This window comes from Bos javanicus, chromosome 18 (genome assembly GCF_032452875.1).
Source record: "Bos javanicus breed banteng chromosome 18, ARS-OSU_banteng_1.0, whole genome shotgun sequence".
Taxonomy (NCBI): Eukaryota; Metazoa; Chordata; class Mammalia; order Artiodactyla; family Bovidae; genus Bos; species Bos javanicus.
In genome coordinates this window covers 50,972,332-50,985,906 of record NC_083885.1, presented here as the reverse complement: position 1 = coordinate 50,985,906, position 13,575 = coordinate 50,972,332, and the positions used below count along the sequence as shown (strand labels likewise).

Genomic DNA, 13,575 nt, shown 5'->3' with positions numbered 1-13,575 from the left:
ATTTCTCCTGTCTGTCTCCATATTCATCTTTGTGTCTCTCTGGTTTATCTCCTCTCTCCCTGTCCCTGTCTCTCTGTCTCTCTCCTTACCTTGCTCCTCCACCCCAATCGCCTTCTTCAACCCCACTCCCCGCAGTTGCCTCCAGGGGGACTTCTCAGGGCCTCTGAGTGGGGGGAACTGCTCCCTGTGGGTCGGGGAGGGCCTGGGGCTGTCTGTGGCCCTCCCCGCCCGCTGGGCGTATGCCCGCTGTCCGGATGTAGACGAGTGCCGCCTGGGCCTGGCGAGGTGCCACCTGCGGGCGACCTGCCTGAACACACCCCTCAGCTACGAGTGTCACTGCCAGAGGGGCTACCAGGGCGATGGCGTCACTTACTGCAACCGCACGTGAGTGGGGCCTGGGTTTCCATGGAGACATCGGCCCAGGGCGGGTCCGGGCGGAGACGCTGGGAGGAACTGATCCTGGTGTTAGGCTGCCTTCCCCGGAGCAAGCCTCCCCAGTGAGCCTTGGGTTTTTACCTGGCAGAACAGGCCCTCATTAGAGCGACAGGGTCCTCAGTGTTACACAGTTACTGTGGAGACGGGTCACCCTTGGACTGGAGGCCGCAGTTGCCATAGAGATGGAGGAGGACCAAGTTGAAAGGGGTTTTCACAGAGAACAGACCACCAGTGGTGATATTTGGTTTCTATAGAGACAGGAGTTACTACATGTGATGGGGTTACCTTGGAGACAGGGCCACCCACGGAGTCCAGGATCCTGGAACAGGCAGTAGCTTCTGATGGTGTTGCCATGGAGATACTGGGGTGGAGCCGGGAGAGGGGTGGATGCCTTGGGGGCTCCAGGCCTGCCCATCCTTCCCCCACCCCCACCACGCCCCCTCAGGTGCCTGGAGGACTGTGGCCACGGTGTGTGCAGCGGCCCCCCAGACTTCACCTGCGTGTGTGACCTGGGCTGGACATCAGACCTGCCCCTTCCCACGCCGGCCCCCGGCCCCCCCGCCCCCCGCTGTTCGCGGGACTGTGGCTGCAACTTCCACAGCCACTGCCACAAGCGGGGGCCCGGCTTCTGCGATGAGTGCCAGGGTGAGCAGCCAGCCTGCTGGCCTCGGGCACCTCCCTGGGGCTCCTGAGTCCCCACCCCCAGCTCCAGGTCCCTCGGTCCCACTGCCTGTTCAGCGCCCTCCCTCCCTCCTGGTATCTGCACTTCCTCCTCAGTCTGGGTCCCAGTTGCCCTGCTTTGAGCCAGGTGGGGTCAGACAGGGTTGGGCTCCTTCCTGCCTTGGCCCCTGACCCTGCCTCCTGCCCGCGGGGACCTCCACAGACTGGACGTGGGGGGAGCACTGTGAGCGGTGCCGGCCCGGAAGCTTCGGGAATGCCACAGGCTCCGGCGGCTGCCGGCCCTGCCAGTGCAACGGGCATGGGGACCCTCGCCGAGGCCACTGCGACAACCTCAGCGGGCTCTGCTTCTGCCAGGACCACACCGAGGGTGCCCACTGCCAGCTCTGCTCCCCTGGCTACTACGGGGACCCTCGGTGAGCCAGGGGCCAGCCAGGCCGGGGTGCGAGGCAGGGACGTGGCGGGCTAGGACAGGACTGATCTGACGCTGCCTTCCTCTCTCCCCCCAGGGCAGGTGGCTCCTGCTTCCGGGAGTGTGGGGGTCGTGCCCTCCTCACCAACGTGTCCTCAGTGGCACTGGGCTCACGCCGGTTTGGGGGGCTCCTGCCTGCAGGTGGCGGGGCAGCAAGAGCGGGGCCTGGCCTGTCCTACTGTGTGTGGGTTGTCTCGGCCACTGAGGTGCTGCAGCCCTGTGCCCCCGGGACCCTCTGTCCCCCGCTTACCCTCACCTTCTCCCCCGACAGCAGCACCCCGTGCACGGTGAGCACCAAGGGCGCTCATGACAGGCCCACTTTCCCCCACCCAGGGGGAACCTTCAGACAGACCCTGGCCCCCATGTCCCTCCCAACTCTATTCCTCAGGCCCCTACCCCTCTGTTCCTCAGCCCACAGACCCTCCCACTTCCCAGGCTGCCTCCTGTTTCCTGGACCCCAGTTTCCCATTCCCCAGTCCAGGCATGGTAAACGTTTGTACCTTGAGGGCCAACTCTGATCGATTGGTAGTGGCTGCCAGGATCTGTGTATTGAGAGACTCCATGCACAAGTGCCTGATTGATTAACCATGTCTGCTGTCAACACAGGCGTGGGAATGGTGGCCTCCATGCCACAGCGTGACAGTCAGATTAGGTGGTTCAAGCAGCTTTTGCCCCCATCTCAGATTGCTCTCTCTTTTTGAGCTCCTCTCCTCCCAGACCCCAAGCATAGCTTTGTCTCTTCCTCATCATCCCCTGATCCTTGACTCCTCACCCCTCCAGCTGAGCTATGTCCTGGCCTTTGATGGATTCCCACGCTTCCTAGACACTGGTGTCGTCCAGTCGGATCGTAGCCTCATCGCTGCGTTTTGCGGCCAGCGGCGGGACCGGCCCCTCACTGTGCAGGCCCTGTCTGGTATGGGCACTGGGGGAATGGGACCGCTGTCCGGGACTGTCCTTTGTCCCTGTACTTTGCTGCCTGAGGTGGGCTCAAGACCCAGCCTGACTGTCCCAGCAACTGATTTGCTGGGTGATGCAATCCTTGCCACCTCTGGGTCTCAGTTTCTTCAGCTGAAGATTGTACTGCCTGGGTTATGTTTCTGGAAAGAAGGTCCAAATGGGGGACACAGAATGTAGCTGGTGTGGCCCCTGAGCATCTCTCTCCTCAGCCTAGTGGTTCTCAACCAGGAGTGACTTTGCCCCTTGGGGTATTTGGCTGTGTCTGGTGATGTTCTGATTGTCACGATTGGAGGTACTACTGGTATCCCATGGTTAGGGGTATCCCATGGGTGGGGGCCAGAGATGCTGCTCTGCAGTAAAAGGGCCCACGTTTGAAGTGCTTCTCTTCATGTTGTAAAACCAAGTGGCTGCAAGGTTGTGAGAGGGCAGAGTTGGAGTTGTTCTGCTGGCGATGGCATGCAAGCCCAGACCCTGCACAGCGAGCTTCTAGAGCTGAGGGGTCCTCTGTGTCATTTCACCCAGCAAACATTTACTGAGCACCCAGCTGTCAAGCTGGGCCTGCCTGGGCTCCATGCTGGGCGTGTCGAAGGGAATCAGGGACACAGGCACTGCCTTCATGGACTCACAGCAGAAGGGGACGTGACAAACAGCAGTGAACAAATTATAGTCAGAATAGTGACACTTTTTTGAGAAGGAACGAGAGGAAATGGAAAGGACTGGGGACCTGGCCTGTCTGGGGAGGTGAGGAAGGATTCTTTGCAGAAGTGAAATTTTACTTGAGGCCTGAAGGGGGCGGTGTGGGCAAGGATGACTACTGAGGGAGGCATAGCAGATGCCTGCCCAGGCTCTGAGACCTGCCAGCCCAGGAGACGCGGGTTCGATCCCTGGGTCAGAAAGATTCCCCTGGAGAAGGAAATGGCAACCCACTCCCTTATTCTTGCCTGGGAAATCCAGTGGACAGAGGAACCCTGCAGGCTACAGTCCAGGGAGTCGCAAAGAGTCGGACACGACTTGGCGACTAAACAACGACAAACAATAACTTCCTATTCTGAGAATAGGAAGCTGGTCAGTGGTGCTGGAGTGCAAAGAGCTGGGAGGGTGAGAGGTGATGCGATCAGAGAGCCCGCAGGCCTACCGACTGTATTTTTAAAAAATATTTATTTGGCTGCACTGGGTCTTAGTTGTAGCATGAGCTTAGTTGCAGCATGTGAGCTCTTAGTTGGCCGCATGCAGTTAGTTGTGGCGTGTGGGATCTAGTTCCCTGATCAGGGATCGAACCCATCCCCCCTGCATGGGGAGCGCGGAGTCTCAACCACTGGACCACCAGGGACGCCCAACCCGTGTCTCTTTGGATATCACTTTGTTGTGGTCTTGTGATGAACCTCTGGACTCTCTCCTCCAACAGGGCTGCTGGTACTGCACTGGGAGGCCAATGGCTCCTCATCCTGGGGCTTCAATGCCTCCGTGGGCTCTGCCCGCTGTGGGTCAGGGGGCCCCGGGAGCTGCCCTGTCCCCCAGGAGTGTGTGCCCCAGGATGGGGTCCCAGGTGCTGGACTCTGCCGGTGTCCCCAGGGCTGGGCTGGCCCGCACTGCCGCATGGCTGTGTGTCCTGAGAACTGTAATGCCCACAACGGGGCGGGGACGTGTAATCAGGTACGGGTAGAAGAGAGCAAGCCAGGTGGGATGGAGGGTGGGGGTGGTAATCAGGGCAACCCCCCAGCTGCTTCTGCTGTCCCCCAGAGCCTGGGCGTGTGCGTCTGTGCTGAGGGCTTTGGGGGTCCTGACTGTGCCACGAAGCTGGATGGTGGGCAGCTGGTCTGGGAGACCCTCATGGACAGCCGCCTCTCAGCTGTGAGTTATGGACACCACTCCCCAGGGAGGTGCCGGGCAGCGCGCCTCCTGGATCATTCTCCCCGCTCCACTCCCCAGACTACCCCCAGAGACCCTGTACCCAGCCTGCCACTTGGTAATGACCTCCCCTGAGCCCTCCTGTCCGCGCCCCACCCCCAGGACACTGCCAGCCGCTTCCTGCACCGCCTGGGGCACACGATGGTGGAGGGACCTGATGCCACCTTGTGGATGTTTGGGGGCCTGGGCCTGCCCCAGGGGCTGCTGGGAAACCTGTATAGGTGAGGACGGCCCTGGGGAGGTGGGACGCCTGAATGACAAAAGGTCTCCTCAGGGGAGGCTGAGACGCCTGTCCCATAAGAGTCCCCTGTGGGGGGTGCAGAAAAGTCTCCACAGGTGCAGGGTACCTCAAAGGATGCTGGGATGCTTGCACAGGAGGCTTACCTCATGGGCTGGGGTGCTTACTGGGGTGGTGGTACCCCAGAGGATGGCACAGTGATTGTCATAGGAGGGTCACCTTAGGGGTGTTGGGGTACCTACCAAGTGGGGGGTGATCCCAGGGGATGCTGGGGTACAGTGGGGGGATGTCACCCCAGGGGGTTATGGGCTGACTGCCACATGGTGAGGCTGCTTTTTTGCATCTTGGCCCCAGGTACTCAGTGAGTGAACGGCGGTGGACACAGATGTTGGCAGGAGCCGAGGATGGGGGCCCAGGCCCCTCCCCTCGCTCTTTCCACGCTGCTGCCTACGTGCCTGCTGGCCGTGGGGCCATGTACCTACTGGGGGGGCTCACAGCTGGGGGCATCGCCCGGGACTTCTGGGTCCTCAACCTCACCACCCTGCAGTGGCGGCAGGAGAAGGTAAGCATCTCAATCCCCAGGTCCCCACAGCCAGGCTCCAGCAGGGATGGCAAGAGCAGCTCCAGCCATCCTTGCCCCCGGAGGAGGACGCTTCCTCCTGGGGCCCCAGCACAAGTCCCAGAAGTTGAATTTCCTTGACCGTCCTGGGTCACACTTAATTCCTGAGCCAGTCCCCAGCCAAGGGGATGTGACCCTCTGGGTGGCCAGGCTGGGACACAGTCCCCTTGTCGAGCTGGTATACTCAGCCCTGTGCAGCCAGAGTAAGAGCCGGGGAGCAAGGGCTTCCCAGAGGAACCCTGGGCTATTCCCACCTGAAGAAGTGACACCAAGCAGGCAGAAATAGTGATAGGTCTGCTTGTCTGCCGGGACCATGACTGGTGGGAAGGCCTGGGGTCTGACCTGTACCCCCTTAGCGGTTCAAGGGGAGAATGGGGAGCTCTGAGCCTTGCTTCTACGCACAAAATGACCCCTGATCTCTGCCCCTCTCCCTGGTGACCTCCACCCTTCATCCCCCAGGCCCCTCAGACTGTGGAGCTGCCAGCCGTTGCTGGTCACACGCTTACTGCCCGCCGAGGCCTATCTCTGCTCCTGGTGGGTGGTTACTCCCCAGAAAATGGCTTCAACCAGCAGCTGCTTGAGTACCAGCTGGCGACTGGCACCTGGGTGTCCGGGGCTCAGAGCGGGACACCCCCCACAGGTGGGCCTGGGGACAGGGCACGGCATTGGGGCTGGGCACAGCGCTTTTGACTCGACTGTCCTCTCTACCCACTCCTGTACTCTGTGGTCACTGCCTCCTACACCTGTTGTCTCTCTGTGTACCCCGTCACTCACCCACCTTCTCAGGATGCTGTCTTTTGAAAAGTTCAGTTTCTCTCCTTACCCCTCCCAGACTTCATGAGAAGCTGCCCCACCTCCTGCCTAGTAGCAGTGGGGCACTTTCCCTCTCCCAGGCTCTAGAACACTGCCCCTCAGGTATTTTCCTTTCTCTCCCTCTCCTCTTCCTTTCTTTCTTTGGCTACACCGGATCTTAGTTGTAGCACATGGGATCTTTCGATGTGGTGCACGGACTGCCTAATTGTGGCGCACAGGCTCAGTAGTTGTAACATGAGGGCTCTGTAGTTCCATGGCCTGTGGGATCTTTGTTCCCCAACCAGGAATCAAACTCTCATCCCCTGCATTACAAGGTGGATTCCTAACCACTGGACTACCAGGGAAGTCCCTGTCCCTTTCCTTCTGCATTCTTTGATCACTGTCCCCAAGGTCCCTCTGGTCACCCTGTCTCCCTCTTTTCCCTTTCCCAGAGTCTCCAATGGCTGTCCTTTAGCACTGAAGGGAGAGGGAGGTGTTGAGAAAGGCTCCCAGGTCTCCGGCGTCAGGGCCTGGTAGGGTGGTGTCGTGGTCACGAGAAGGGGAGCCTGGGGGGCCTTCTTGACCCCTGGCCCTTACCCCAGCCTCTGTGCTCACTCTCCCTGCACCCCCAGGTCTCTACGGTCACTCTGCTGTGTATCATGAGGCCACCGACTCCCTCTACGTGTTCGGGGGTTTCCGCTTCCACGTGGAGCTGGCAGCCCCGTCCCCTGAGCTCTACTCCCTGCACTGCCCTGACCGCACCTGGAGCCTGCTGGCCCCTTCTCAGGGAGCAAAGGTCAGGAAAAAGGGCCAGAGAGATGAGTCGGTGTGGGGGGGGGGGAGCGGGGGGAGGGCCCCTCCTTTCCCAGTGCCGCAGGGAGTGGCTCAACCCTGGATTCCTACTCTGCCTCCTTTCCAGTTCCCTCCCCCCACACCTTCCCCAAGTCTCCCCTTCTACTGTCTGACCTGGAAGTAAGAATCATCCAGCAGGAGATCAGAGGCCTGTCTTTTGACCTGGTGCTCCCACACTCTGGGTGTGGCCCCGACAGGCCCCTCCCCTTCCTGGCACCCCCAGCTATGAAACAGGGAGCTGAGGTCTCTTGTACTTCCGCCTCCAAGGCCAAAGGAGTCAGTGTGAGTGAGAGCAGGAAACCTGGGTGCCTAGAGACAGCTGCATTTTCCATCCATGAACAAGTTTCCAAGCCCATCTTGGGGCTAGACTGCAAGGGAGATGGAAGTATGAGCCTCAGCAGGAGACCCCCCAGTCCAGCTGGCGAGGTCACACAAGAAACCAGGGGTTCATCTCAAGCCATCCAGGCTGGCTTCCTGGGGAACAACATGGGGCATGAGGGTTCTGGGGGTTCACATAAAGGAGATGGCTCTTGGGTGGGATGAGAGGGAGCGGAGGACGTGGGCTCTCACAGGCCACCCTGCCACGTGTCCCCCCAACAGCCCCGGCCCCGACTCTTCCACGCCTCGGCCTTGCTAGGGGACACCATGGTGGTCCTCGGGGGGCGCTCAGACCCCGACGAGTTCAGCAGCGACGTGCTGCTCTACCAGGTCAACTGCAACACCTGGCTCCTGCCCGACCTCATCGGTGAGTCCGCCGCCCTCCCGGGAGGCCCTGGGACCACCAGGGGGCTCTCTGGCCTGGCCTGAGACCCCTACTCATTGGCAGTCACATGGACCCCTTCAGACCAACAGGCAAAGCTCCCGTCCTCTCCACATTATCTCAACACCCACAGAAACACCCTCCTTCCTTTTTTCTTTTTTTAGGAATGTTTTAAATTCTGATTATGAAGTCATGGTAGATAATTCGTAAAAAAGGAGGAAAAGCATCCCCCGTAATCCCATTCTCTAGAGATGACTGTCATATGTGAGGGTGTTTCCTCTCAGTTCATAGGCTGGCAAGGGGCTGTATCCTGCCTTTGTATTTCATTTGACCATTGTACGTGACTGACTGTGTTTCTGGCTCCGTCTCCTTTTCATTTTGTTTGTCTCTGTTCCTCTGTCTCTAGTTCTCTTTTGCTTTTAATCTATCTTTTCCACCACTCTGTGACTGTTTATTTTTTTAGGATTTAAAAAAGTGTAGGTGCTCTGTGATGACCTAGATGGGTGGGATGGAGGTGGGAGGGAGGTCCAAGAGGGAGGGGATATATGTATACAGATAGCCGGTTCACTTTGTTGTACAGCAGAAACTAACACAACATTGTAAAGCAGTTATATTCCGATAAAAATAAATTTAAAAAATGAAAATTTAGGGGAAATTCACGTAACGAAATTAGCCACTGTCAAATGACTTGAGTGACATTCAGTACCTCCACAAAGTTGTTCACCCACCACCGTGGTCTGCTTCCACAAAATTTGCCTCTGTTTATATTCCACTCTTTCTGTTTTTTCCTGTTGATGTGTCTCTCTCCCTCTTTCTGTCTTGCTGTGTGTGTCTGATTGTCTCGTTCTGTTTGGCCTTGTCTATCTTCTCCCTGCCTTTTCTTGTCTGTCTCTGCTCTTTTTAGATCGTCTCTCTGCCCAGCATCCCTCTCTGACTGGCCCCTGTGAGTGAATCTCTGCCTCCAGCTACCTGTTCCCTGTCTCTGAACTTTCTGTCTTTCCCCAGGCCCAGCCTCTGTGGGACCGCCAATGGAAGAGTCTGTGGCTCACGCCGTGGCCGCGGTAGGGGGTCACCTGTTTATCTCAGGAGGCTTTGGGGGAGTTGCCCTGGGCCGCCTGCTGGCCCTGACCCTGCCCCCTGACCCCTGCCGCCTGCTGCCCTCGCCCGAAGCTTGTAACCAGACTGGGGCCTGTACCTGGTGCCATGGAGCCTGCCTGTCTGGGGACCAGGCCCACAGGTAACCGTGGAGACTGACAGCACATGGGTGGGTGGTATTGGTGCCATCCAAAGGGGGCTCTGTGCTGGGCTGGGCTTGTTGGGGAGGCCTCAGGCAGGTACTGTCTGGTCGGGACACCAGCTCCCCTGGGAGAAGGGCCAGCTCATCACAGGCGGGGCAGGCATGGGGAGTGCCCGAGTGGGGAACCCTGTTTGTGGGCTGGGGCAGCTGAGTCTGAACTGGGCCCCAAATGACCAGCTTGGGGTCATTTAGACCACAAAGATTCGGAAGTAGGGCTGTGTCTAGTGGCTTTTAGAAACACCTGAGTTGGGGAAGACAGCCTGGAGAGGTGGGTGGGTCTGCTCAGAGAGGGCTCCAGGGCCCAGCCGCCCTGGGCTACATCCAGCTCTGGAGACTCCTTGTCTGTAGTTTGGGAATCCAGGCATCTCAGGAGGCTGAAAGTACTTTGCTGGGTTTAGCACAAACTGTACTGGCCGCAGTTACCCTTTGCTGACGTGAGGCTACTACTGGGCTTTGTTTTGTCCCATTACCTGTGTCACCATGTTTACTACAGACTATTATAGGGTCTGATTTTTAGGGTGCTCCCCCAGACTCTGCTTGGGGTGTTACATAACAGTGGGTACACCCACTGCTTTTCTAAAACCTAGAAAATTCTGAAACGTGTATGCCTTCAAGGATTTTGAGTCAGGGATTGTGAGCCTCCACGTGGGTGATGGGGAGTCATCGAAGGGGTGAGCAGGAGAGGGCAGGGGTGGGCTCATGGAGGAGGGGATGGGGAGGGGAGGCTGCAGGTGGAGGCCTGAGAGGAGGAGCCTTGACCTGGGCAGGGGGCTGCAGGGGTCGGGGAGGAGGGGTTGGTCAGGGAAGAAGTTAGGAGACAGAGGCCTCCATGGGCGGAGTGCCAGGAGGACATGGGGTGTTGTCCAGTGTCTCTGGCCTGGGATGACAGGTGGCCGTGGGACTGTCACCAAGTGAGCTCAGGAGGGGCCGGTCTGGGAGGCCTGTGCTGAGGCCAGTTTGAGATGGACCTGCGGGGCCTGCAGACCAGTGTCCAGGAGGCACCAGGGAGGGGCGCCGGGTGCGGGGAGGATGGAGCCTGGCTGAGCGTGACGGGCCAGGCCTCTCGCCTCCCCAGGCTGGGCTGTGGCGGCACCCCCTGCTCCCCTATGCCCCACTCCCCCGAGGAATGTCGACGTCTGCGGACCTGCAGCGAGTGCCTGGCCCGCCATCCCCGGACCCTGCAGCCTGGAGATGGAGAGGTGAGTGATGGGGTGGGGGGGGGGTGGGGAATGTGTTTCAGGCACCATGGGGCTCTTCACCTGGGATCAGGTGGCAGGGACTGAGACCGGAGGGGTGCTGGGGGCCCTGACGACCCCTCTGAGCCAGTACCTCTCCCCCAGGCCTCTGCCCCACGCTGTAAGTGGTGTACCAACTGCCCCGAGGGTGCCTGCATTGGGCGCAACGGGTCCTGCACCTCAGAGAATGACTGTCGCATCAACCAGCGCGAGGTCTTCTGGGCCGGGAACTGCTCGGAGGCTGTGTGCGGGGCGGCCGACTGCGAGCAGTGCACCAGGGAGGGCAAGTGCATGTGGACGCGGCAGTTCAAGAGGACGGGTGAGCGCCAGGCCTGCTCCCCGAGAGGACAGTCCGGGGCGCCTGGACTCCTGCTCCAGGGATGCCAGGGGCTCAGCGGCCTGGTGTGAGGTGGGGAGGTGGGGAGCGGGCAAAGGACCCGGACCCACTTCTTAATCCCTGCGCCCCCCCAACCTCAGGGGAGACCCGCCGCATCCTTTCGGTGCAGCCCACCTACGACTGGACGTGCTTCAGCCACTCACTGCTGAACGTGTCCCCGATGCCAGTGGAGTCATCGCCCCCGCTGCCCTGCCCCACACCCTGTCACCTCCTGCCCAACTGCACCTCCTGCCTGGACTCCAAGGGTGCTGACGGGGGCTGGCAGCACTGCGTCTGGAGCAGCAGCCTCCAGCAGGTACCACACCCGGCCGGGGATGCGGGTGGGCCTCCCCGCCCGCCACGTTCACCTTTCTCACCACCGCCGCCTCTGCCCCAGTCCTCCATCTGCTTAGGTCTGCTCCCACCATCACACTTGCTCTTCCTTCCCATTTTCTCTCCCCACATCTCTTTCTTCCTTCTTTGTCTTGTTCTTTTTTCTTTTTTGGCCACGTCATGGGGCTTGTGGGGTCTTCCCCAACCAGGGATTGAACTTGTGCCCACGGCAGTGAAAGCGCAGAGTCCTAACCACTGGACCACCAGGGAAGTCCCTGAATCTCATTGTTCAAGTGTTTTTAGAGACCTCAGTCTCTGCCCTAAACCCTGGTGACTGGTAACTCCCCTAAGTCACCCCATTAACATAAACTTAGGTGTAAAGGGGTTCCTCCTGAATAACGAAAGACGTGCCCATCACTCAGGAACCCCTGTGTATTTTAGTAGCTCAGTACCAGGAACCTGGGACAAAGACCAAATATATTTGGTGTCATACCACTCCATCCCATAGGAGGGTTGTCCACATTAGATGGGAGAATTATTTAAAGCCTGGAGCAGTGCCTGCTCTTCAGTAGAAACTCAGTGATACCACCCCCGCCCCACGTCCCACCCCCTGGGAAGATCTCCATTCTCAGCTGTGTGTGCCACACGGAGAGGGTCAGTGCAGCGGCTGGGGGTGGGGGTTGCTTCCTGTGGGGGCGCTCAGTGTGGCTGCAAGGGCAGAGCCCCCTGCGGTGGCTCCTCTAACAAGCAGAGGCCTCTCTCATCCTCAAGTCTGGGCTCCTTCTGGTGATACAAGGTCTCCCTAAGTATTTTTGAGGTTGGTATTATTTGTCTTTACTGGGATTCCAGGGACTGGAAGACAACACCAGAGAGCCCGCAGGCAGCTGAGGAGCTGGGAGGCCGGAGGGAGTGGTGGGGCGGCTGAGTGGATAGCACAGAGCTGAAGCTGCGTGGGAATGTCAGAGGGCCGCTGCCACACCTGACTTCTAGGAGAAGCAGTTAAAAACTAAAGTGTGTTGGCTCAGGGTTTTTTTTTAAGACATAGGTCAAGGGGACTTCCCTGGCGATCAGTGGCTGAGACTTCACCTCCCAGTGCTGGGCTGCGAGTTTGATCCCTGGTAGGGAACTAACATCCCACGTGCCTCGTGGCCAAAAAAAAAACCAACTAAAAACATAAAAAAATACCACTGCGCATCCACTCCAGCAACAGATCAAATGTAACAGGTATGCAGATAAGACCTGTTGGGCTGTGGCTCAAGGGCAGCCATGTTGTAACTGTTAGACTTTGTTCTGAATGACTTTGGCCTCAGAGCCTGGGGCAGGCAACAGGGTGCTGTCTTCCCCACTGACTGGCTGGCTTCTTCCTTCCTTCCCTTTCTCCTTTCACCAAATTCATCACCGAGCACCTTCCTCGTGCCGGGCACTTTGCCAGGTGGTGGGCATAGGTCAGCAGACAAGCTGGGATCCTGCATCTCTTCCAGGAAACGCAGTTAATGGTGTTGGGCAGCATTGCATTGGGCCACTACAGTGGTCCCAGAAGAGAACACTTGGCCGACTGGAGCCTTGGGCTTCTCTCGGCCCCCTTCCCGATGGCCCTGCTGTCTGCCAAGGGGGGCACCAATTTTAGATCTGGAAGCCTGACCTGGAGGAGAATTTGGCTCCAGCTGTTCAGCCAGGGTCAGCTCATCACCGGCATAGCCCACAGTGGGTTCAGAGCTCCGGCCACAGCAATCAGGGTTTTCTATTTCAGGATTGCACAATTGCTTTGTTTCTTCCTGAGTGCGTCCAGAAAGACAGCCTAGACTAACCCCTTTCCCCTTGTACTTTACTTAAGGCCAGAGCTGTAAATAAAATGCTCTCATACAGTGAGGTAAGTTCCTGACCTCATTGCATACCCTGTCTGAGTGCCCGGACACAATAAGTGATGGTGTGTGAGCTGCACTGCAGCCCCTGACCACAGACCCCAAATCCTCCCAGCCAAGGGCAGGAGGGTCCTGTTGCCCCAACGGCTGGGCCCAGGTTCTTTTTTTTTTTTTTTTTAATTAAAAAAAGTGGGGTTTTTTTGGCCACTCTGTGCCTCATGAGGGATCTTAGTTCCCCAACCAGAGATTGAACCTGCAACCCCTGCAAAGGAAGTTCAAGGTCCTGACCACTGGACTGCCAGGGAGGCCTCTTCCACGTTCTAAGAGACTGTGGCTGGCATCCCCCCTCCTGAATCTAGTTTCTGTGTTCATCTGGGACCATTGCCTTTCTTTGATCGTAAGAAACGGCTGTATCCCAAGCCAGGTGGTAGAGAGGGCTCACTGCACCAACACAGTGGTGCCTCTGATAAGGCGGGTGGGAAGTGCAGCCAGGCACTGGAGACGGAGCCCGGAAGGCTGCCTCTCTCCTCGTCTTTAGTGTGTGGGTCTCGTCTTTGCTGCCTTCTGCCTCTGCTCTTTCCTCGCCCCTCCTCACTCTCTTCCTCTGCTGTCACTTGTTTATCCAAACGGCCTGGCCAGCCCTGGTCCACAGTCTAGTTTTAAGGCTGTCCCTAGCCTGACTTCCGGTCTGAACTTCCAGTTCCAAAGGCTGAGAAGGGAGGATGCAGTGGCCCCAGGTGATGTCCATTTTGGCCCACCTG

The 13,575-nt window shown here is 58.5% G+C and overlaps 1 protein-coding gene across 1 annotated transcript in view; it reads left to right on the top strand.

The window, feature by feature from the left end:
- MEGF8 (multiple EGF like domains 8) overlaps positions 1–13,575 on the top strand; it is a 40,972-nt gene that overhangs the window by 19,128 nt on the left and 8,269 nt on the right. The window contains exons 19-34 of the mRNA XM_061388401.1: positions 136–384; positions 881–1,080; positions 1,319–1,529; positions 1,623–1,872; positions 2,366–2,498; positions 3,948–4,195; positions 4,283–4,393; positions 4,553–4,671; positions 5,043–5,250; positions 5,767–5,947; positions 6,732–6,895; positions 7,552–7,696; positions 8,717–8,948; positions 10,084–10,207; positions 10,349–10,562; positions 10,721–10,935. Coding sequence (XP_061244385.1) covers positions 136–384; positions 881–1,080; positions 1,319–1,529; positions 1,623–1,872; positions 2,366–2,498; positions 3,948–4,195; positions 4,283–4,393; positions 4,553–4,671; positions 5,043–5,250; positions 5,767–5,947; positions 6,732–6,895; positions 7,552–7,696; positions 8,717–8,948; positions 10,084–10,207; positions 10,349–10,562; positions 10,721–10,935 — 3,004 coding nt within the window. The remainder of the gene's footprint in view (positions 1–135; positions 385–880; positions 1,081–1,318; positions 1,530–1,622; positions 1,873–2,365; positions 2,499–3,947; positions 4,196–4,282; positions 4,394–4,552; positions 4,672–5,042; positions 5,251–5,766; positions 5,948–6,731; positions 6,896–7,551; positions 7,697–8,716; positions 8,949–10,083; positions 10,208–10,348; positions 10,563–10,720; positions 10,936–13,575) is intronic.